General features: G+C 39.5%; 1 protein-coding gene across 2 annotated transcripts in view; it reads left to right on the forward strand.

The window, feature by feature from the left end:
• The window catches only part of TPRKB (TP53RK binding protein), a 139,344-nt gene extending 118,218 nt beyond the window's left edge, over window positions 1-21,126 (forward strand). For both annotated transcript variants that reach the window (XM_069629227.1, XM_069629228.1), the window contains exon 5: window positions 20,987-21,126. In XM_069629227.1, coding sequence (XP_069485328.1) covers window positions 20,987-21,073 — 87 coding nt within the window. In that variant the 3' untranslated portion in view covers window positions 21,074-21,126. The remainder of the gene's footprint in view (window positions 1-20,986) is intronic.
• The last annotated feature ends 985 nt before the right edge of the window (window positions 21,127-22,111 follow it).

The raw sequence follows: 22,111 nt of genomic DNA on the forward strand, positions 1-22,111 counted from the left end.
AACCTGCCTGTTGTCTCACTAATATTTTCACTCTAATTTGTGCAAACATAAACCAACAAATATAATACTCTTCTATACTATAGAATGAAACGTCCCACAATATAGATGCACACATTGGCATTGATGGTTTGATTAAAAAGGTAACAGTTCTCAGGACAAAGTTTGGAACCAAACAATTTGTGTACTTTTCTCAACTATTGGCCAGTAATGGCATCAGAAAAATACTGTTCTAATGTATGGTTTTCTGGTCCTAGGTTGAATTAAATTCTAAAATGTTGGTCACTATCTGTCACACGCTATTAGTTCCTTGCTTGGGCATGGGAAATAGAAAATAATGTGGGGTTACATTTGGTGCAATTATTTTAAAGGCTTGAGTGCACGTTCTCTAGGATTCAGGTTCTCCCTTTTAACACTCCAGGTCCTTGTGTTCATCTAAGGAAGGGATTTCAGTTACTTGATTGGCTATGGTAGATACCAATCAAAGGATGTAAATCTCCCAGAGGTCCCAAATTGCAAAGGGTAAGCTCTAATACAAAGGTTATACCTCTTCAATTTTTCATTCTCAATAACACAGTGCATGCACTGTGTACTATTTTCCCCCTTTCAGTGGAATAGCATATAAACAGGGTTCCCAGGAGAGGTAGGGACATCAACCGTCTTCGGTAAGCACCATAGTTATGCTATTGCTTTCAGTAGGTCTACCTTCTCCCAAAATCACTCTGGCAATTTGGTTCTGTCTTGGGAAGGACCTCTGCATTCAGTCCCATTTGGAAATGATCTCCTTATGGCGATTGTCCTTCAGCTGCTTCCAGTTTGAGTCCCCATTACCGTTTCCACTGTCAGTAGGATTTTTCTTTTCTGCTTTTTCCAAAACTCTCCTCTCCTCTTATGTGTTTGAGTTTGAATACACACAAAGTTCCACCCATGCTTCACCATTTGACACAACATTTTGGGATCGGATGGAGCCTGTGATAGGTTCCCTTCACTTACTCACCCCAGTAGGGTGGTCCTCATTGCTTCAGTCGCCCATGTGTACATTCTTATAATGAGATGTGTTGGCTATGAGTTAAGCCCTCTCCTTCAGAGGTTTTCCATGAAGTGTACCACTCAATTTATTTTTCCTAAATCGGACAAACCATTCCGAAGCTAAACTAAAAATGAAGTTCCCATGGCCACTTTAAATGCATCATTCGGTGCACATTTTGCTGTACAAATCAGCTTCATGTGTGGCCTACCCCATCCGTTGGCTTTTAAACAAAATACAGTTTTAATAGGCTCTTTTAAAGAAACCGATACATTCTCCATGAGGCCTTATTGCTTTTCCAAAGTCAAGGGTCATGGCCTGTTCGATGCATCTGTTTCTATGAATGCACTTACTGATCCACCAGACACTGAACTTGCTAACCTTCTGATAAGCTTGAATATAGAAGACTATTTATTTGGGCTGAATTCCCCATATGAAGGTTGCGCTTAGTTTATTGTGTGTCCTTTAGAACAAGACCCCTTATTTCTGTGTAAACACAGATGTGCCAGTAGCCTTCTTAAAGCTTTATTCAATGGGATGAATAATGGATCAGGGTATTCCTGCCTTCAAATGGGCTGACCTCTGTATAAACGTACCATTGCAGGTGAACGAATCTCACATTTTAGCACCACAAAATATGAAAGCTATGTGAAATCTATTTCACACCATGTATTAGAAATGTGCTTTTTATATCATTTTTACTTGTAATGACAATGTTTGGGTAATTAATATGCTAGAACTCTTGTATGATTGTGAAAAGTGTCATTTTCTTATAAAATACTAAGTCGGTGTTGGACAGTTTATTATACTTCCCTTTCACAAAACAGCGAACATGCAAAACGACCATTCAATTCTATCTTTCATTACAGCTTACAAAATAGCATATTTAACTGAGTATTCTGTTTTATCTGTTTTAACATTCATTAAATATTTCATTGAGAAGCCGTTCTGAGATTGCATTATTTTAATGGACAGCATTACATTCAATCAGCTAATATCTAAAATACAGCTCCACTATTCGTTGGTTTGCATTTTTCTGTGTACAAAATGGGTGTCGTATTCTGATAAATTTGTGCATGCAAGGGTCATCTTCATCGCTCTGTGAATTAACCTGGACACAGGCTAGTGATAGGCTTTTCTTTTGCTGCTTTTTTCCATTCTATGAAACCCCCGGTATGTGTGCTGACTGTTTTGTGTTCCTAGCCTATTTCTAGGTGAGCAAGGCTATTTGGTCAACCTTTTGCTACTTACATTTATTCATTTAGGAAAATACTGACCAGTCACTATTGCAGAGCGACCCTGTCCTCCATTATACTTTTGACTAGTACTCATAGTCCCTATGGCTACCAGCACAAGGGGACCCTGTCCCCACTTTTCTTTATCCTGGGTGGGTTTTCCATCCAGATTGTATATTCAGGACAGTATGGTGGTAGTGTTAACAAGCAGTGTACAGTAGTGCACACAAATCGTGATTTCTTTTTTTTTAACCTCTAGGTTGTCATATTCTGTGTAGTAGCAATAATTGCTACCTTGTTAGTTTAAGACCTGTTTTGTAAACCACTGGATTTGTTAGCCTCCTGTTTGGAAGTAGCAGGCCTCAAAATGTGCACTTGCCACTAGTTGAGGGCAGGCAATAATTGACTCCTGGCAATTTATTTATTTATTTAATATGCATATAGCACAATTGGCTTTACATGTTACATACAGATACATACATCAATACATCCTATGAACACTAAACCTTAATTTAAAAAGAATAAAACAATCAAACATATACAATTCCCATAGACATATTTTTTAAAATCATTAAAATTAGACTAAAACATTTCATCATATGATATATCAAATTAGTGTCATCACCTTGAAGAAGACATTGCCAGATTTTTCCTATTTCTGCAATTGTACATGCATTATTATATCATTTCAGATATATATCTGAACTTCTCTAAACTTTCTCAGTCACATATTAGATGTTTTGCAGTTTCTAAAATTTCACATCCACACAGTCTACACAATCTTAAAGTTCTTATTATGTCCAGTCTGGCACCAATGATTTGCATAGTTTTGCATTTGTTATACTTAAATAACATATATATTTTTTTATTTTAATTTGATTTAGTTGATACACAACTTTTCAAATATTTACAGAAATACACAGTAATACAAAAGCATACACAAAAAGAAAAAAAAGGGAATAAAATACAAAGGGTACAAAAGATACACAGAATAAAAAGAAACATAGGGAAAAAACAAAGTACTTTACATTTCATGTACCTTCCATATAATTTCGAACAGAATATCAAGACATAGAGATACCAAACACACATCATAATCCAATAAGACTCCATACAAAGATTGCGACCGAAACGGCAATTTGAGTCACCTAATGATTGCCGGCTTAGGTATCTCAATTTGAGGCGTCCACAACATATCTAACTAACGTATAGGTTCTTAAGATGTCAGCACATGGATAAGCATAGAAGTATTTAGGTTTTCTAGTATTCATGGTCCAGTATTCAAAAAACATATTACTATTTGCTTTGGCAGCTAGACATACCATATCTCTTTCTTTCGCCACAGTATATATTGACTCTTTCAATAGGCGTTTAACTTTAGCATGGGAGTAGAGTAGCCAACTGCTTGCATTTTTTTTCGCCCATTTCACATATATCTTATAGAGAAAGTAAATGCTTTTAAAGCTTTTCTTTTTTTCTTCTTCATTAAACATCTTCCTCAGATCTACTACATAAGTATTGTTATTTAAGGTGCATAGTTTCACAAATAGTATAGCAGCTTTATAATCTAAAATATCGCTTGCATATCTAAAATCACCATCAAGTAAAATGTATTCACACAAAACAGTTTTAGGAAGTCTAAAAAGCTATCTTAAAATTTTTCATTCCAACATACATATTTCTTTACTAAACTTTTTTCCCCATATCTCTGCACCGTACAGTAGGCTTGATATAATTTTAGAAGAATACAATAGTAAGACTGTGTTAATAGAAATGCCACCTTGTCTTCCTATGAACTCACTAATGGCTTCGGTTATTTTTAAACATTTCATTTTAAATCTTGCCAGTGATGCTGCTTCCAACTTAGTTTGTCATCAATAATCACTCCTAAGTATTTATAATAGTTTACATGTTCAATTTGTGTTTTTCCAATATACCATTTTTAGTTTGTTTTCTTTTGTCTAGGAAGGCCATCACCTTAGTTTTACTAATATTTGTCTCTAACCCATTTACTTTCGTGAACTTTGCCAGGCTATTGAGCTTATTTTGTAGCCCATGGGGAGTATAATCCAATAGAACTAGATCGTCTACGTATCCCAACCAACACAGCTGCAGCTTGGCAATCTTAATCATATCTGTGTTCCCTTCACATATTTCATTTAGACAATTTGCAAGGTAAAAAATTAAACAGCGTCGCTGCCAATGTGCAGCCCTGTTTAACTCCACGGTGGGTTAATATTGATTTGGATAGTCTTCCTTCAACATCAAGTCTAATGCGTACCGACGTATTTAGATAGAGCTGTTGTATCATAAATAACAAGCCACCTGGTATCCCCCATTTCTTTAGTTTACTCCATAGATTTTCTCTTATAATGGTATCAAAAGCTGCATCTATAAAAGCTGCATATACTGGTAGTTTCCTCACCTCCCAGGAGTATTCAACTGCAGATACTAAGTTAATAATATTATGGACGGTTGATAATTTTGCCCTAAAGCCAGCTTGGTTTTTTGGAAGTATGTTATTCTCATATATACCCTCATTTAGTTCTATGAGCAAGACCTTGGCAAATATTTTCGCAGGAATATCTAACATAGCTAGCATTCTGTAGTTCTTTGGGTCACACTTCACACCCTTTTTGTAAATGGGGAGGATGGTACTTTCAAGCCAAGTTTCAGGGATGACACCATTTTTCCTATGTAGCGGTATAGACAAAAGAGTACCTTAGCCCAAAGCTCGGGTGATGGCTTCAAGAGGGCATTGCATGTACCATCTGGACCGGTTGCCCTTGAGGTGTGTAGTCGTTCAATTATTTTCTTTAAACTATCTATGGTGTATGTACCCTTCCATTCTGTTTTTATTGCTTCATTTATTTTCCCATCTCCTTTAGACATCCCTAAGGTTGATTATACATGGATTATCCATTTATTTTCTGGTACACTATTTGTGGGTAAGCATCTCTTCTTAGCATTGTTGATTCCCACATTCCATGATGGTTGTTATACTGTGCACTGACAGCAATATATCTCCATATTTCTTGTTCTTTATCTTTACAGTGTTTTCGAAGCCATATCCTATGTTGTTTTTTCACCTGCTTTATTATTTTGCCAGTTTCACTCAACACAGAGTTTGCTATTTCTTTAATGGTGTGCCGTAGCTTTGGTTTTGCCTTGTTTATTTCACCATCAAGATTCTTATTATTATGTGAAAGGTTCCATCTCTCTCCCATACTGACGTATTTCCGTTTCTTGGCAGTTACTATTTTAATATTATTTACTATTTGTTTAAAAACCTTAATCGTTTTGTGGGGATGTTCTTCATTACCTATTATTTGTTGTTCAATAAAGTTTTTTAGCTCAATTTGTGCAATCTCATTTGCTTTTGCCAATTTTGTAGGATTCCAAATCAATCTATTTGCTGCTTCGTTAATTTGTATTTTGCCGTTTAGTTGGTACTCCTTCTCTATTCTCAGGAATTTCGTCAGTAAGTAGAGCGGGAGATGGTCGCTTTCTTCTCTTACCCCTGCAGCCATATGTATTGCCAAATTGTTGGCATAATCATTCACAAACATGTAATCAATTGTTGAGACACTACCATATCCTACCCTCGTCACACATCGAGCAGCATCACTTACAGTATTTTCATTGAGCATCCTCATCTGTTGTTTTAAAAGCATAGTAGCCCATATTCTACCACTGCGATTGGAAAGACCATGCTCAATAGGTCCCGATCGATTTCCTGTTGCTATTGGGTTGTCAGGTAGCACAATCTTAGCATTAAAGTCTCCTACTAGGATTATGGGGATTTCTTTTCGGTATTCATGTAATATTTTTGACACTGTGGATATGTTTATTTTATCATCTGTTCCATTAAGAGGATTGTATATATTAATTACCAATACCTGTGGGAATTCTATCAAATTTGTGTTGACAATCACTGCTAATACCATCTCAGTGGACCATTTGGTATTTTCGACAGTCCAAGGACTTTTAATTGGGATTATCAGTCCTCCTTTTGGGCGTCCTTTTTTTCCCTTTAGTGGCTAAGCTTTGTATGGTATCACACCCATCAAAGTCACATGCGTTATGTAACCATGTTTCTTGGAGTGCCACTATACAGAACAAGTCTATATTTTCTAGTAGCCCACCCTCCACAGCATAATGTAAGTTCACACGGGTGTTCCATGACATAAGGACTCCTATCTCATCAGGGACACTGATGAAAATGGGTTTTAAAGGTTGCTGGTAACCACTGCCAATAGCCCTCCAAATTCCCATCTTCCCTTCTTTCAGATTTAGAGGTTTTTATCAGATTGTCACTAGCCTTCGAAGTGTCTCCTTTATTCTGCACAGTAGGACAAGCTATTTCGTTGTTATTACCTGTTACTCCTACTGGGTTATTTGGTGAGACTTTTCTAGTATCTACTTCTATTGGTTTCTTCCAGCTAGTATGGATAGGTATTTGTTGGATTTTTCACTTTACACATGGATGTTTGTTGACATTTGTATCCCACTTGGTCAAATAGAAAACGAAATTCTAATATATATTCAAAAATGACATTGTCACTACACCATACATTAGTAATCGCTTGCTTCGGTGTAATTCGCTGATCTACAATTTTGAAGTCGCTAGAGTTCACCATCCTCAATGGAACAATCGTTGCACAGATATCCAAAATTCGCCTTCTATTAAGTACCTCAACCTTTTGTGATTATTCTATTGCCTGAAATTGCAAAGCTCTGATATAATTCGCTAGATCACTCTTATATGTTGGAGTATTATTTTCTTCCTTTTCATCTTCATGAAAATTTACAGATTTTCTGTCTAGGTCTTCTTCCCTGTTGTTCCTTGCTATCTGTTTAGGACAGCTATCAGCTCTTAGGTCTGTTATATTAGATATCACTGGGTCGACAAATAAATTCTGTATGTCTTTTAGCACCTTATTAGATATGCCTCCTTCATTCTCTCTCTTGGCTTTTCCTACTTTCTTTTTTTTTTAGCATAGTATCCATTCATCTAATGTTGGGGCCCCTATGTTCGTAGGGGAGGCAGCAAAACATGTTTGATTCTTATTATTTATTATTTTCCCCACGTCTCCTTTTCCATTAGTTGGTATAATCTTTGTGTGCTTGTGTATTACTACTTTATGTTCACCTACATAATTTGGTTCCTTCATGATGTGTGAGGATTTAGACAATGGCACGGTTTTTAGCTCAGTATTCGGTTTGTATTCTTCGCAAATGTCAGCCTCATCTATTTCATTCATTATACATCCATTCTTCATTTTCCATTCATTACAACCTTTATACATCGCTGCTTTCTTCTGTTTTCTTGTCTTCATATTGTTCCTATTTTTCCTACCGTATTCATTGTGTTCTATCTTTTCTGATATTGTATAGCTGGATTCAGGACAGTTCTTACTCCCTTCATTCCCTTGTTTCAAAAGTACCTCTGCTGCCGCAGAAAAATTAGGTGCAAGTTGCAGAATTTCTGTGTTAACGCCCACCTCAGTGAAGGCTTTCCTCACTCCATTTATACTTTGATATAGCAGAATAGAGTGTACATCTAGCTTCTTTTCTATATTATCATATTTATCTACGAAATCAGTCAGAACCCTTTCTAATGCCTCAAACAATTCTTCAGTGGCCATCATTGCAAAACTTGTGTTGCTAGATATAGATATGTTACTAACACGTGGGCTATTATTATTCAGTTGGGTAGAGAGACAACCTTCTATCGAATTTCCACTTTCCGGTATTCTATCGGAGCATGTAAAAAGCCCTGTTTTAGGGTCAACAATAATTCTACTTTCTTCTTCCTTTATTGTGGCCCTTTTTGTTATTTTTGTTATTTCAATAACGGGGTCATGGGTATTAGGTATCCGCCCAAAAATTGTTTGATTCACAGGTCCCATATCCAACTTATTATTCTCGTCCTCATTCATTAATGGGGTTATTATGTTAGTTGATTGGATACTGAACATCTCACGGAGGAGATTATTTCTCCTCGCATCATGGAATTCATTTAAATTATATTGGTTCTGTTTCTCCCATCTCGTGATTGCATGGCATTCATTCATTGGTATACATGGATCAGCCATTACGTTATTAGTATTTTCTGGATCTTTAAGTGCTAATGAAAACAACTTAGAGTCTGTACATGGTAGATTTAACATTAAATCATCTGCTATCTCATTCCGACTGATTTCCTTCTCAGCAGATGTCCTCTTGGATAGTTTTCCCACTGGTAACAGACCTGGTTTGGTAATAATTTTCCGTTTGCATGTTCTATTGGGTCTTTTTCAGTGTCTAGATTAGAGTTGGTACATTGTATCTTCATTATCCTTTCGTTCTCACCCCACGTTTTAGCGCGGGAACATAATTCCATAGATTATTAGACTTGCCTTACACTCTACTGTTGTCTTAACCTCCAGCAGAGAGTAAGCACCTTTTCTACAGTGGCAGTGTTTTTAACCTTTAAATTATCTTAGCAAAATTTCCCCAACTTTCAGCCTACCAGTGCGCTCCACTCTACACCCTGCTTACCGCTTGCCGCACAGCAAACAGTAAACAGTACTTGCTTGTACTTTCTCGAGTGCCCGCGCAGGGTGCGCTGGGGTCTGGGTATTTATGGTTCACTTCCTGTCACTGGGGGAGGGTCCGAGCATCATGTTACCAACATACTAGAACCTATGGACAAAATAGATAAAGGACTACAATTAATACAACACTGGCAGGGGCTCCACATTCCACCACTAAGCGGGCTCCACAGTCCATAAGTGGGGAACTCAGGTGGGGTACGTCTATCAGCACCAAGGTACCAATAATTATCTCATTCACCAATGGAGAAATATTTACTCGCTCAAAGAAGCAGTCCTCTTTATATCTACGAACGGTGTTGCATGATAATCACTCCTCTGGCTAGCTTTTCTTTTGCTGCTCGTAGCGTAGCTTGCCAGTAAAGAGTACTTGCTTGTACTTTCTCGGGTGCGCGCGCAGGGTGCGCTGTGGTCTGGGTATTTATGGTTCACTTCCTGTCACTGGGGTAGGGTCCGAGCATCATGTGACTAACATACTAGAACTCGCTTAAAGAAGCAGTCCTCTTTATATCCACGAACGGTGTTGCATTATAATCACTCCTGCGGCTAGCTTTTCTTTTGCTGCTCGTAGCGTAGTTTGCCAGTAAACAGTGCTTGCTTGTACTTTCTCGGGTGCGCGCCTGGCAATTTAAGAAATGGTGTGCAGTGAGCATGTGGGGAACTGAGCTAGCAAGTGACTTTTTATGCCTAGTGTAAGAAACTCATGGTGGCAATAGTAAAGACAGACACAAGTAATCACAGTTAAAGGGTGTTTATTAAACTGTATGCAGGTTGGAAAAACACCTAATCTAAACCCAAATCTAGGATGGGAGCGAGCGGCGACCATCAAAGGAAAATGAGACAGTCCTAGTGGCGTTGTCAAAATAAAAATGGCCTATACTAAGAAACCAAATGCCAAACCTTACGACTAATACAAAAAGGGCATGGGATAGTTTTCAAGCAAAGAAAGAAGTGTTCTCAAATAATATGTCAGGATGCAGAATCTTGGGTCCCCCTTCCCCATGTTTTGAGCACAGGGTAATAAGGTGGGATCTTGGAGCACAGCACACACTCAAGCTTTCCCAGCATGAGTCGACAGTTCTGTTCCAGTCTATCAGGAGCCTCGATGGCCAAGTCTTGTTTCCTTTGAAAGTCACTTGCCTTTGAGTACCTGACGTATTCCAATAACAAAACAAAGTTCCTTTTCTCTGTATTCTCTGTAGGGGATGGATGCACCCCTCTGTCCCCCTTTTCTGGGCACTTACTCTTCACAAATTATATCTCAAAATAATAACAGTTCCTTCTCTCAGTGGACTTTGGGTGATAGTTCACCACTGTATCTCCCTCGTTCAGGCTCAGACCCTTCAAAAACAGTTCCTACCAGTATCAAGGCCTTCAATGGTTTTGCCTTCTGGTTACAAGGGCCTGATAGGTTTATACAAATAACAAACAAAAGTGCCTTCAACAAAATTACAGTTTGTTTTCACTTAGTGTGAGGATTCGTAACCCTGGGTCCCCCTCTTCCAGGCGCTGACCCCTCTTTACTCTCAGCCTCCCTCCACCGGGTTCACTATGGCTTCAATGTACTTTTGGGTGATAGCTTCACCCCTGGATCTCCCTCATTCACACTCAAACCCTTCTCAAATTTCTGTCTTTTTAAACAGTTCCAGTGGACATCCCTCGACCGGGTCACCCTTTTGTCAACACACTGTTTCTTGGAACTTTAGACTGTGCCCCCTTCTCGTCAGCATCCCTCTTCTGGGTTCACTCTTGCCAACTTCATATTCATATTCAATGTGTACAGAATTCACTTCCCTTGCTTTCTCATGTGGTGGGATTCACTTCCCTCACTTTCTTTATCTTTTTTAGGTTAAAGGCTTTTGACTGTACAGGAATTTTGCATGACCTCCTGTATGACCACTTTGACCTATCTTGTCGGCTCTCCTCAGCCTTCTGGTAACTGTAGTTTCACTCAGACCGGCATTGGACAGAGTCTCTTGAGTTAGCACCCACTTGGTTCCGGTTCCCTGTGCAGCTGGTCTCCCCTCAACACTTTTACAGTTCTTTGAACTTGGTTCGAGTTGCAACTTTGCAACATTCATTCTCTGCAGCCCGGCTCTTCGCTTCTCCCCTCGACTAACTGGCGTGATGAACCGCTTGGCTTTGCTTGTCACTGGAGCAAGGCCAGTACCACCGAAGCAGGAGTCTCCCTCGCTCCCGCTTATCAGCGTGGACATGCTGTGTCTACCGCTGACATCTGTTGCAGCAGACTTGGGCCATTGTCCTTGGTTTTATGAATTCCTCTGCAGACGTTTTGCAGGTCTGCGTCGAAAAGGGCAAAGTCGTGTCTCCCTTGTCAGATTCTCGATATTTGCCGCATTTCTCCTCCTCCTGAACTGCCGGATCTGGATAGCTGTCTCGTCTTGCGGTCTGCCTTGCTCTTCCTGTGCTCTCTTGCTCCACCTTTTATCCCTGTGGCGAAAGGAAAAGGCCATCGGGTGTGTGTGACTCGGGTTAATTGCCCGACTCTGCCTGGCCCTTGAGTTGGGTCATGTCAGTTAAACAGATTTCATATTAGTCCGTGGTCGGTTACAAAGTAAAGAAGTGTTCAGGTTGGAAACTGGGGGTGGTAAAGTTCTTGAGTATCCTGCAGGGTAGGATGGAGAAAGTGTTCTATGGGATTGGAGTTCTCTTACTAGGGAGTTGGTAGGGGTTGTGGAATGAAAAGAATGACCAGAGTTTTTATCGTGATCAGAACAGGGGCGATTGTGGGAATGGTAGTTTGTTGTCAATGCCGTATATTGGGTGTTCGGGACAGAATAACCAGAGGGACGTGAAGAAGAATGATTGGGAGTATTCGGATAGGGAACAGGAAAGCAAGGATTCTGAGAGAATTTTTTCTGAATGTCACGGGGGGTGGGATTCTAGGGGAAGTGTTACATACGGAAGGGATGGTAGGTCTGGGTAGGATAGATTTAACGGGAGGAAGGTGGGTAAAAGTATTCTAGCCTACAAAGGCCTCGGCTATATCGTCCTCCTCTCCATCTTCCCTGGTACAGTACCGTGTCTCAACTGGGGCAATTCTCTGAGCATAACCCTAGGTTCCCTTACCCAGGTGATCCTCCCTTGCTCGTCCACCCCAAAGGTTGGGATCTGAGAGCGCCAGCCCTCCCCTGGCCATCTGAAAAAGGGTTTCCAGAGGTCTACTTGGGAGAATACCCTCAGGTTTCTCATACTGGTTAGTAGCTTGCGAGTTCAAATGTTTACCCCTGAAGTAGGAATGGACACATACAGTCATCCCCTTTTGTGGACTTGGGACAGAGCCCATGCAGGGTAAGCTAGATGAATGGAATCCAGTTTTGGCTGGGATAGTCACAGAACCTAATCCACATCTGGTTCCTGACTCACATCATGAGCGGAGTTTGGCCAGTCATCCACGATTGGATGGCCGAAAGAACTTGGAATACTACAAGGTTGGTGTGTTTTGGTGCATACACCCTGTGGTAAGCTTGAGGCACTTTCCAATCTCGGCTGCTAAAAGGGAGACTAGGCATTGGGCATTGGGTCGGTCCAGCTGTTACCCAATGGGCCTCCCTGCTGGTGAATGGAGCTGGATACCTGGGGATTTGTAAAATGCCAGGACTACAAATGTCATGAGACTACAAGTCCAAGCAGGTTTTAGGAAAGAAAATCAAATAGAGTTCTTTAATGCAAGATTTTGTAATAAAATATAACTATATATATATATATATATATATTTATATATATATATATATATATATATTTCCAATTACAGTTGTAAGTGTGATTTGTTGCAACTAAGGAGGGGCAGTAGTAAGGTGTTCAAATAGTTGAATTTGGACCCCTAAGAGAAATGAGTTGAGAGGAGCTAGGACTCTTTTGTTTTAGACAACACGAGTAATTTCTTGGGCGTCATCCTAGAACTCTCCAAAATAAAACCCAGTCCTTCTCTAGTCTTATGGCAGTTTTCCCCTTCACCTAAACTCATAGCAGTGGGTATGTGTTGGAGAAATTGCCTTGCCTTAATCAGAACATGAGCCATTCGAGGATAAATACTGGGAAAGGGACCGCGTGGCTTGACCTTTGAAGGATAGCTGGGGGTGTTTAGCCCCTAATTAACCCACCTCTATTGGAGCATGAGTGGTTGGGGGCACTTGCAGGGTTTTAAAACAGTTATCCATATGTCCTAGCTCCTTGCCTGACTGAAATAGAAAGTTTTGCTTTGCCTTACTATGAACCAATATATGTTGCAGTTATAAGATCTAAGGGTTATAAATCTATTTTTCACTTTGTTGGGTTTCACAGTGAAACTGGATCGTCACAGAATTATTATATTGGAGGATCACCCCGATCATTTGGCATGTGTTCTGCTTGCCGAAATGTGTAATCGTACAATTTCTCAGGTACATCTTATGGGGCGTATAATTGAATGTGAGACCAATTGCGCTACACCCTAATTGTTAAACATATCCTTTCACAATCAATAATGTTCCAAATCACAAAAGACGCGTCAATGATGGCTGCATTTTTCTTTACTGGGTAGCCAATCCGTGTTTCGACCTACTCAGGTCTTTTTATCCCAACAAATCATCCAGAATTGTTACAAGCCATACACACAAGAAATGTGCATTTTATAGGTAATGGCCCAAAATGTTGCCCTCACAATTAAGATGGCCGAAATAATGCACACTTTTTGTTTTTTAAACCCCCCCCTTACTATATATATATATATATATATATATATATTTATATATATATATATACAATGGTAATATGGGGGTGAGGGGTGCGGGAGGTCTCCCCCCGCATATGTATGTGTTGTAAGGGTTGTTTAAACATTTTTTGTTTTTTAAAGTCAGCATTTTCAGCCGTCGTAATAAGTGGTTGCAGTAATCACATAGTGTCATACCTGTCAGCCCTTCTGGTACAACGGGCACGTCTGCTTTAAATTCCAAAAGCCCGGTACTACCAACCCACATGGCCTTCAGAACTGCCAGGCCATTCTACACGCACTGGAGACTGTTTGGAAGGCTGCCTGGTAAGCGCCACTATTGAATAAAAGTATCACCTCCAAATTTTAACGTTCTTTTTAGCACAAGCGTATCTGCCTTGTTTATGTTTGTAACACACACGGCTTCTATCATGTGATGTGTACTTAATGAGTTCTTGTGGACGTGTTACGCATTAGTCATGTGATGCGTATATAACACGACATTTCCGGTCATTCAGTGCTTCTGATCGTTTTTCGTTCCGGAGTTGAAGTTGTTTCCTCGACTTGAGTTTTCCAGCTCCTTTCAGCTTAAAGCTAATCCCGCTCCAGTTTCCTGAGCAGCTTCTGACACCGGCTTCCATCACGGTGTCCGAACAGCTGCACCCTTTCGGAGCCGCCAGTTCCCCAGCCGGCAACCTCCTGTCTCTGCGTTCCTCCGCAACAGGGGCTGTTAGCTGTTCTCAGACGGCGTCCGGCTTCCCGCTCCAGTACACACAGTACCAGCTGCTTTCTTCACACGGCAGCCGACTCCCAGCGCCAGTTTCTGTCGGAGCCATCAGCTGTTTTCCACACGGCGTCTGACTCCCTGCACCAGCTTCTGTCGGAGCCATCAGCTGTTTTTCCACGCGGCGGCCGACTCCCAACACCAGCTTCTGTCGGAGCCATCAGTGGCTTATCCAGGCGGCATCTGGCTATCATTCCAGGTTCTTTGCTACTCAGGTGGAATTCTCTTTTTCTGTAATATCTGCTTCCATGCTAGTACAGCTTAGAACAAGTGATTACATATTACCCAACCTGAATATTGCCGCATTACTCTGAACATACTCCTACTTCATGGTTTAGACTGGGTTATTTAAGGCTAACTGTGAGAGGAGTATACCTCGCAAATCCAAACTCAGACTACCTAAAAAGGGCAATTGTACTCCTATAATTGGAACTATATTCACCTCATTCCACCAACTGGGTTTTCTTTGGAGAGTTGTGCATTGGACTAATGGACGCTACCCTGTATGCACCAACCCGACTCTAGTGTGGCCCTCGTTCCGCCCGGGTTAGATTCCTCTAACAACTTCCTTCCTTGTCGTTGTTTCTTTGGAATACCTGCTGATTTCCTGGGACCTATCCGTGGCTGTTCTGATCAACAAGTTAGTGTACACTAGATAGACGCTACTGCCCTTTAGGCCTTAGTTCAGTTCCTAATTATCCCTTTTTTGGTTCAACAGCCTGGTGGTATAATTCCAATTACGCCCTTTCCACTAATAGCTCCCTCTGACTGTCGAATTTACTAGTCAGAGAGTGACATTAGTTGGAAGGTTTCACTTGACAACGTCGTTTCACATCAGATCAAGGGACTTCAGAACGTCTCGAGTGTATCCTTTTTCGGTTGTCCTATCTGTATTCTTTGACTAGTGTTTTACTAGTGTATTCTGAATCATAACACATAGATCCCATTTTAAACATTACCAATAGTTTTATAATCGCATTCCATAGAAAAGGAAGTATCCATAGGTCATGTCATGTCAATGTTATCCACAAGTGTAACCATCATAAATTGAGGGGAAAAGGAGAAAGATACATTAATACATCAATTAGTTTACTTGATCTAGCTAATTCATTTACCAAGCAAAGAGCACTTGCATATCCGGTGCTCAACCCTGTGTCATATCTTGAAGATATCCACATTTACTGTTGTGCTCATGCACCCATCACCAATGCACCTGATTGGTATCTCACCTGAAGACTATCACTTAAACAATTAGCCTGGTAACCTCTTAATGGAAGGCATATAGGTTCAACTAGAAATAATAGCTCTGAAGTGTCCAATAGTACAAGCATAGCATCTACACAATCACTGGTGCCACCTCACTGTGTCTAAATAAGATTGATTCAAGATCTATCAATATTTACCGTTTCAAAAGGATTGTTTGTTATAGTAATGTACCAACAGTGCCACTGCTCACAATTTTCAAGCATCACCCATGGGCATAGGAAACAGTTCTCGGTTTCTATGTGGCAGCAAACCCTGTAATTATATTTACAAAATTGTTTATTGATAGACTACCACAAACATGTATATTAGACCACTCTTTCAATGTTATAGTAATTGTAAGTAGGTTACCTGAACTTTCCAGGTCTAGGAAAATGCTCTAAATGTGTCTGGCTAAATACTTCTTCAAAGTCCATTAACTTAACAAGTCCATTTCAAATTGTTAAATCCCTGTAATTTATGCAATTTAACCATAATGGAAAGCTTGTATCTACTTGTAATCAACATAATAGGCCATTCAATAACCGTCACCAGGACACCAAAAGTAATTGAGGTTATTCTTACCTCCTATTCAAAGCTTCTAATTGCTAAACATCCATAGGAAATTGCAGATATAACGTGTCAGGAAAGCAACAGATCAATGATCTGAAAAATGTGTACATTGATCCTTTAATTCAAGAGTTGTCATTCAATGAACCTACTCTATCATAACCAACACTTCTCACCAATCTAGATGCTGTTTAAAATCCAATCACTTACTTAAAGATGGGTTTGTTGGGCCCATCGTCCTAGTGGCAAAATTACGCTGCGTTTCCGAATGGCAGCTGGCGCCACCATTTAATTTTCGACTGTATTTATAGTGACCATGACGTCGGAACATCTGTGATGTTTGACACGTGGCGTAAGAAGGCACTCCTACTTACCATATCAAAACACCTTGCAGAAAATAAACACATAGAACACCCTGAGATCGCTATTCGCAGTTCCACTTACCATTAATGAACGTTACACCTTGGTCCACCCTTTCTCAAAACATTCCAAACATTAAAACCAAATATTTATTACACGCTCGTATATTCGTAAATAGTGTTCACTCTGATGAATCGTAAAAGACTACTAGCTTGTTCATGTATACCTATATAAATTATTAATGGATTATTCCTCTTCAAAATACCACACACCATCAAACAAACTCAAGGCACATAAACAAAGCTGATTAAGGAGAGTTTTGTCAAATGATTTTGTGGCTAACTAATTCTTTCACACTCGAAACTTCAAAAATAAACCCAATCCGCTAAACAACCAACTGCCGTTATTGCATTATTAGTGTAATGACCTGTGTCGAAGTTGAGTCTCAAATGTTTTTTCGTTCATTAGATAGATGCTGTTCGCATCTTTGTCAGAACCTAACATGGTCTAAGCCCAAATGGCCAACAAAATATCTCAAGAAATGGATTCATGATCAACTAATCACACAGATCTCAGAAATGTGTAATTGCCGCTGATACAATGAGATCTGCTGACCTCTCTGATCAGTAATATAAAAGCCTTGGTGTTGGGTACATATCACAAGTGTTCTAACAATATACAAGAATTTATTGTACGTTCCATTTCTCGACATCCCTTCACATTATTTGGTCATTTTCCTTTGCATTAACAATTGAACCCACAGTAATTTGGGTACATTGGATCATCCATCCACTATGCACTAATGCATCCCATTGCATGTGAACTTACCCAAAGCCCAATGTTCCCTAGATGTACCTCTTAGTGATTTATTTGTGCAGAAGACTAGTTATGCAGTTTGTTGCCCTTTTTACAAAGAATGTTTGGACAGAGGAAAGCTGTAACTTGCTGAAATGCACCAAATCTTCCCTACAGTGGTCCTTGTTTTCAGAGAAAGCCCCCCATCTTGTGGAATTCTGTATTTAGACCTTTGACCACATTCCTATATTTGCAAATGGATTTTGCCTCTGCCTTTCTCAGGCTTTTCTTTATCTCCCCCTCTGGGGTCTTTTGGTATCGTTTTTAATCTAATGAAACGTGTGTCAGCCTTATTGTCCATTTGATGGCATTTTTGACAGTGAACAGATAGGGGCAGATTTGCATCCTCTTTGTTTAATTTACTGAAGTTGTTCCCTGATGTAAATTCTGAGCTTGCGAATTGTACTTCCAATATTGTTTAGTCCGCATGAACACACTATAGTAAACAACAAATTCGGTTCTACAGTTTATAAAATCAGAAATCCTCGGTTCTTCTTCAGTATTGATCCTAGTACTCTTGCATTCCTGGGTATAATGGCACATATTGATTGATACACATTTGTTTGAATTTCTTTATAGATAATGATTGTATGCTCCTTATGAAGAGTGTTTCTCGAAACGCGTGGGCCATATGAACAATAAATCTTGTTTGAACTAGTGATTGAATTGTGATCTATAAATATCTTGAAAATACTACTGAGGAAATCCAGTTGCTGATAAAGAGTATAAAACATAACACAATCAAATGTTATAAATTACCGTTCATATACAATATGTGTCCTATGTAGAAGGGACCATTTGTTTTCTTAACAGTTTGGCTTATTTCTGAGCCCCAGATAGTGTGCAGGGAACGGGAGTTGCCTTACAGGAAACTTTTTCTCTTATTATACTGGCACATGTTACAGGTACCGCATTTATAAAATCTCTTGCGATTTTGATGTAAACAGGTTTTGGGTGTCGTTACTGGTTTGAAGAATGTAGCGCTCAACTGATTTCTGAGTGCAGTAGCTTTCGTATACACAAGATTAGGTATCTCTGTTATATAAGATTGTAAATCCGGGTCTAGAGTAAGAATGTGCCAATGTTCATGGAATATTCTATACAATTTAATGTTTTCAGCAGAATATTGTGTAATCATTCGGACAGTCTGCAACTCTTTGAGTTTTGTCTGGTTTTGGCTGAAGAAAATCTTGCCAGTTGAAACCTAGGCTCTTCCTTCTTGCATGTGTCAGAACTTCACTAGTATACCTTCTTTCTCTGAACCCATCATCCAACACATTACGTTCGTATTTGAACTCTCACAACTCTCTACGGTTCCTACGTGCCCTTATGCATTCCCCAATCAGGATATTCCTTAAAACACTTGGTTTATGGAAGCTACTGGCCAACAAGACTGAATTAGCCTCAGTAGGCTTTCTGAAGATTTTAGACATGATTGCATTACCCTTGACGTAAAGGTGTACGTCAAAGTCAATTTCAGTAAAAATCATTTTGTTTTATGCATTTATTACAGCGCTCAAAACACGGGGATATATTGGCGCTAGTTTCATTGGGGTGCAAGGTTACAGGCTACATTACTTGAAAAGAGGTACAGGAGTTACATTTTACTATAAATAAGAAGTTAAGAGGGGGCTGGGGCAAGGCAGAGGGGGATCCAATAGTCTTGGTGGGGGTGTAGTCAGTTGAAGAGCCACTTCTTCATGTTTCTGCGGAAGGTCCAGTAGGCCTGTTCTTTTCTGAGAGTAAGTGGCAGATTGTTTCAAAGTTTGACTGGGAAACTCTTGTCCCCTGCTGAGGGGCGGTTGAACTTGGGGATCTTGAGGAGGTGAGAGTTAGACGACCACAGAGGGCAGGTGGGGGTGTATTTCTCTACACACCATGACTGGTAGTTCGGACCAGTGTTATAAAGACAATGGTGGACCAGGGATATGTTTTGAATTTAATCTGTTCCCGGATGTGCAACCAGTGTGCAGCTCTCCTGGCATCCGACATATGGTCCAATTTGGAGAGGCCAATGACCGCTCGGAGGGCGATATACTGTTTTGTCTGGAGTTTACTTAGGTTGCGTCCAAAGTTTTATACATGATATAAATGGATTTTCTTGATATACACGTGAATCCTCAAAGAACCCCATAAATAGATTAGCCAAAGATGGTGCATAATTTGCCCTCATGACCACCCGTCTGGTTTGCCTAAACGTGTTGTTGTTGAATAGGAAAACGTTGTTATGCAAGGTGTATTCCACCAGTTCTTTCAGCATTACCGTATGTAAAAAATTGATGCAGATCTATTGGCAAATGTGTATTCTAAGGTCTTCATAACTAGTTTATGCCCAATGGATGTGTATAGGTCCTTCACACCCAACGTCGCAAGGCATAAGTCTTCTACCCAATCAACATTTTCCAATATCTGTAATAGATGCACCGACCGTGTCTCTCAAATTTATCAGATTCATATAGGATATCACTGATGGGATTAATTTTTAATTTATCATAGCAACCAGGTACATTGAATCCGCCCTCATACTTCGTTTGGAAAGTATATACTCGATCATCATGGTAATCACATTGGTCTCTAAATAAAATTTGATACTTTCTTAATTTGACTTCATTTTGGCATGCCTTCAAAATCTCCTACCTTTTTTTTAATAATTATTTTCTATAGTTGCAGGTACTGCATTCATAAGTTTTCTTTTTTTTTTTTACTTCCTCTATCTGTTTGACAACAACTCTATCATGCTCTAGTTGCATGTTCTATCAGGAGTTCCATCAAAGTTAAGCCTTGATTGAGGTTCTCCTCCTATTTTTCTGCTAGATCAGCTTCCTCAGGATTATTAAAATTCGGAAATATTAATATCCTTAACAGTCTTGGTATTTTCTGTTGGTCAAAATATTGTCTCATAGTAGTCTTCTCCCAAATATATATTGATTTCTTTTTTTGATAGGGGTTCTAGCTTGACACATTTTTGTCTGTTTCTGTAGCAGAAGAAATATTTTTAAAGGCATTGAGAGTGCTACCTCTAGGAGAAAAGAGAGCTTTAATATCCTCATCCCTTGACGTGATATAATCTGCTATACTTGGTGTCTGTTTAGTGTTATCCTGTAAGCTCAAAATGAAGTAAAACTACAATTCAAGAGGTTGGGTTAACACTTCATTGAGCTAAGTACCATGCGTTTAACCTAACGAATCAATTACTACCACTTAGTTATGTTAGAGGGTGATTGGCCTGCAGTAGTCGCACCAGGTGACACTGGTTGATTTGTTAGGTTAAACCCATGGTACTTTGCTCAGTTAAGTATTAGCACAACATTTTATGGGTTACTTGTCATTCCATTTTGGGGTAGATGAACGGTATCAATGTGTATCTTTTGCCATGCATTTTTAAGCATGTTAACGAGTTCCCGAGCAGCACAAGGTCCATTGGGTTATAACTGCTCACTGAAATTCCCTGTAACTCCCTATATGAGCATTTGAAATCTGAAATAAAACCTGAAAAATAAGTGCTTGTAATCTTGTCTTTCATGACAGAACAGAAATAAAATTAGCCTGTTTCTCCCTTTTCAACTGATTCTTTGTGTTTATTCCCTTTTCATTTTTTTGTCTGTACAGCTGTATAAAGTGACACCTCAAGAAGAGAAGATTGGCAAGCTTTTGGATGGTGTTATTTGCAGGATGTCAACAAAAGATGTTTCATGACAACACTCTTTGTTCAGTATACATTTGGATGAAACATTTAATTGTTTTACAAATTGCGATGATCATATGATTTTGTATTGACTATCTGTATCGGATAATTAAGAGTTGTTCAGCCTTGCTATTATAGAAACGTCGTCTGTTAAATTTGCTTTTTGAGCTGATTGCCATTTTTTTCTATGCAATTTGTTTCAGACACTTTCCTAGTTGTGTGTTATTTGTGCGAGTGTTTCACAGGGATGTGTTGGGTAAAACAAAACCGGCACAACACATTTGGAAAGAATAGCATGAGGCAGAGTCAGTTAATTACCTTATAATATCATGTGGCATAGCCCCTTTTAAACAATAAGCAGTAACAACCCCCAATGTGGAAAGTCCTTTTTTTTAATAAATGTTCTGCAGCTTACAATGAGCTCCTTAACAAGATACATCATATGGCCTTGGAGAAACACTCATTCTCTCACTTCATGGGGTGAACTCCTGCTGGTCATTGAGGGCTACCTGCCGGCTTTGCTGACACAGGGCATCCCAGGTGTTTTTCCATCTACAAATGTTAGTCCTGACTTAATTCCACATATCGTAGCCAAATTCCCGCCTTGTTCCACTTATTGGTATAAAGGTCCACCTAGCAGAGTAAGCATTTTCCATAGCGCAAGCCGCCCCTAGCAGCTGTGGCCTCATAAGAGCTACTGTCTTTCATGTTTGACCATTGCTAAAGATTAGGTGCAAAATATCAAATAAGGTTTTATATCCCGACAGTGCCCAACCATCTTTTGTCTTTGTTGATGTATTTTATGGCCTGTTAGAATTCCATTATATTCATGGGGACCAGGCCCATGCAGGCTAACTTGTATCATTTAATACAATTACCACTTTTATTTTCATGAAGGCACTCATTGTATTTATATATTTCGTCATCTTTATCAAAAGTCTCATCTTGGGGATAGATTTTCAAGAGTGTGTTACCTTGGCAGTGCTATATACATGAACTGATCATTTATTAGTACATCTTCTACAGCAAACCTAAATCACAATTATTAC

This window comes from Ambystoma mexicanum, chromosome 12, assembly GCF_040938575.1.
Source record: "Ambystoma mexicanum isolate Mex_15411 chromosome 12, UKY_AmexF1_1, whole genome shotgun sequence".
In the NCBI taxonomy this organism is placed as follows: Eukaryota; Metazoa; Chordata; class Amphibia; order Caudata; family Ambystomatidae; genus Ambystoma; species Ambystoma mexicanum.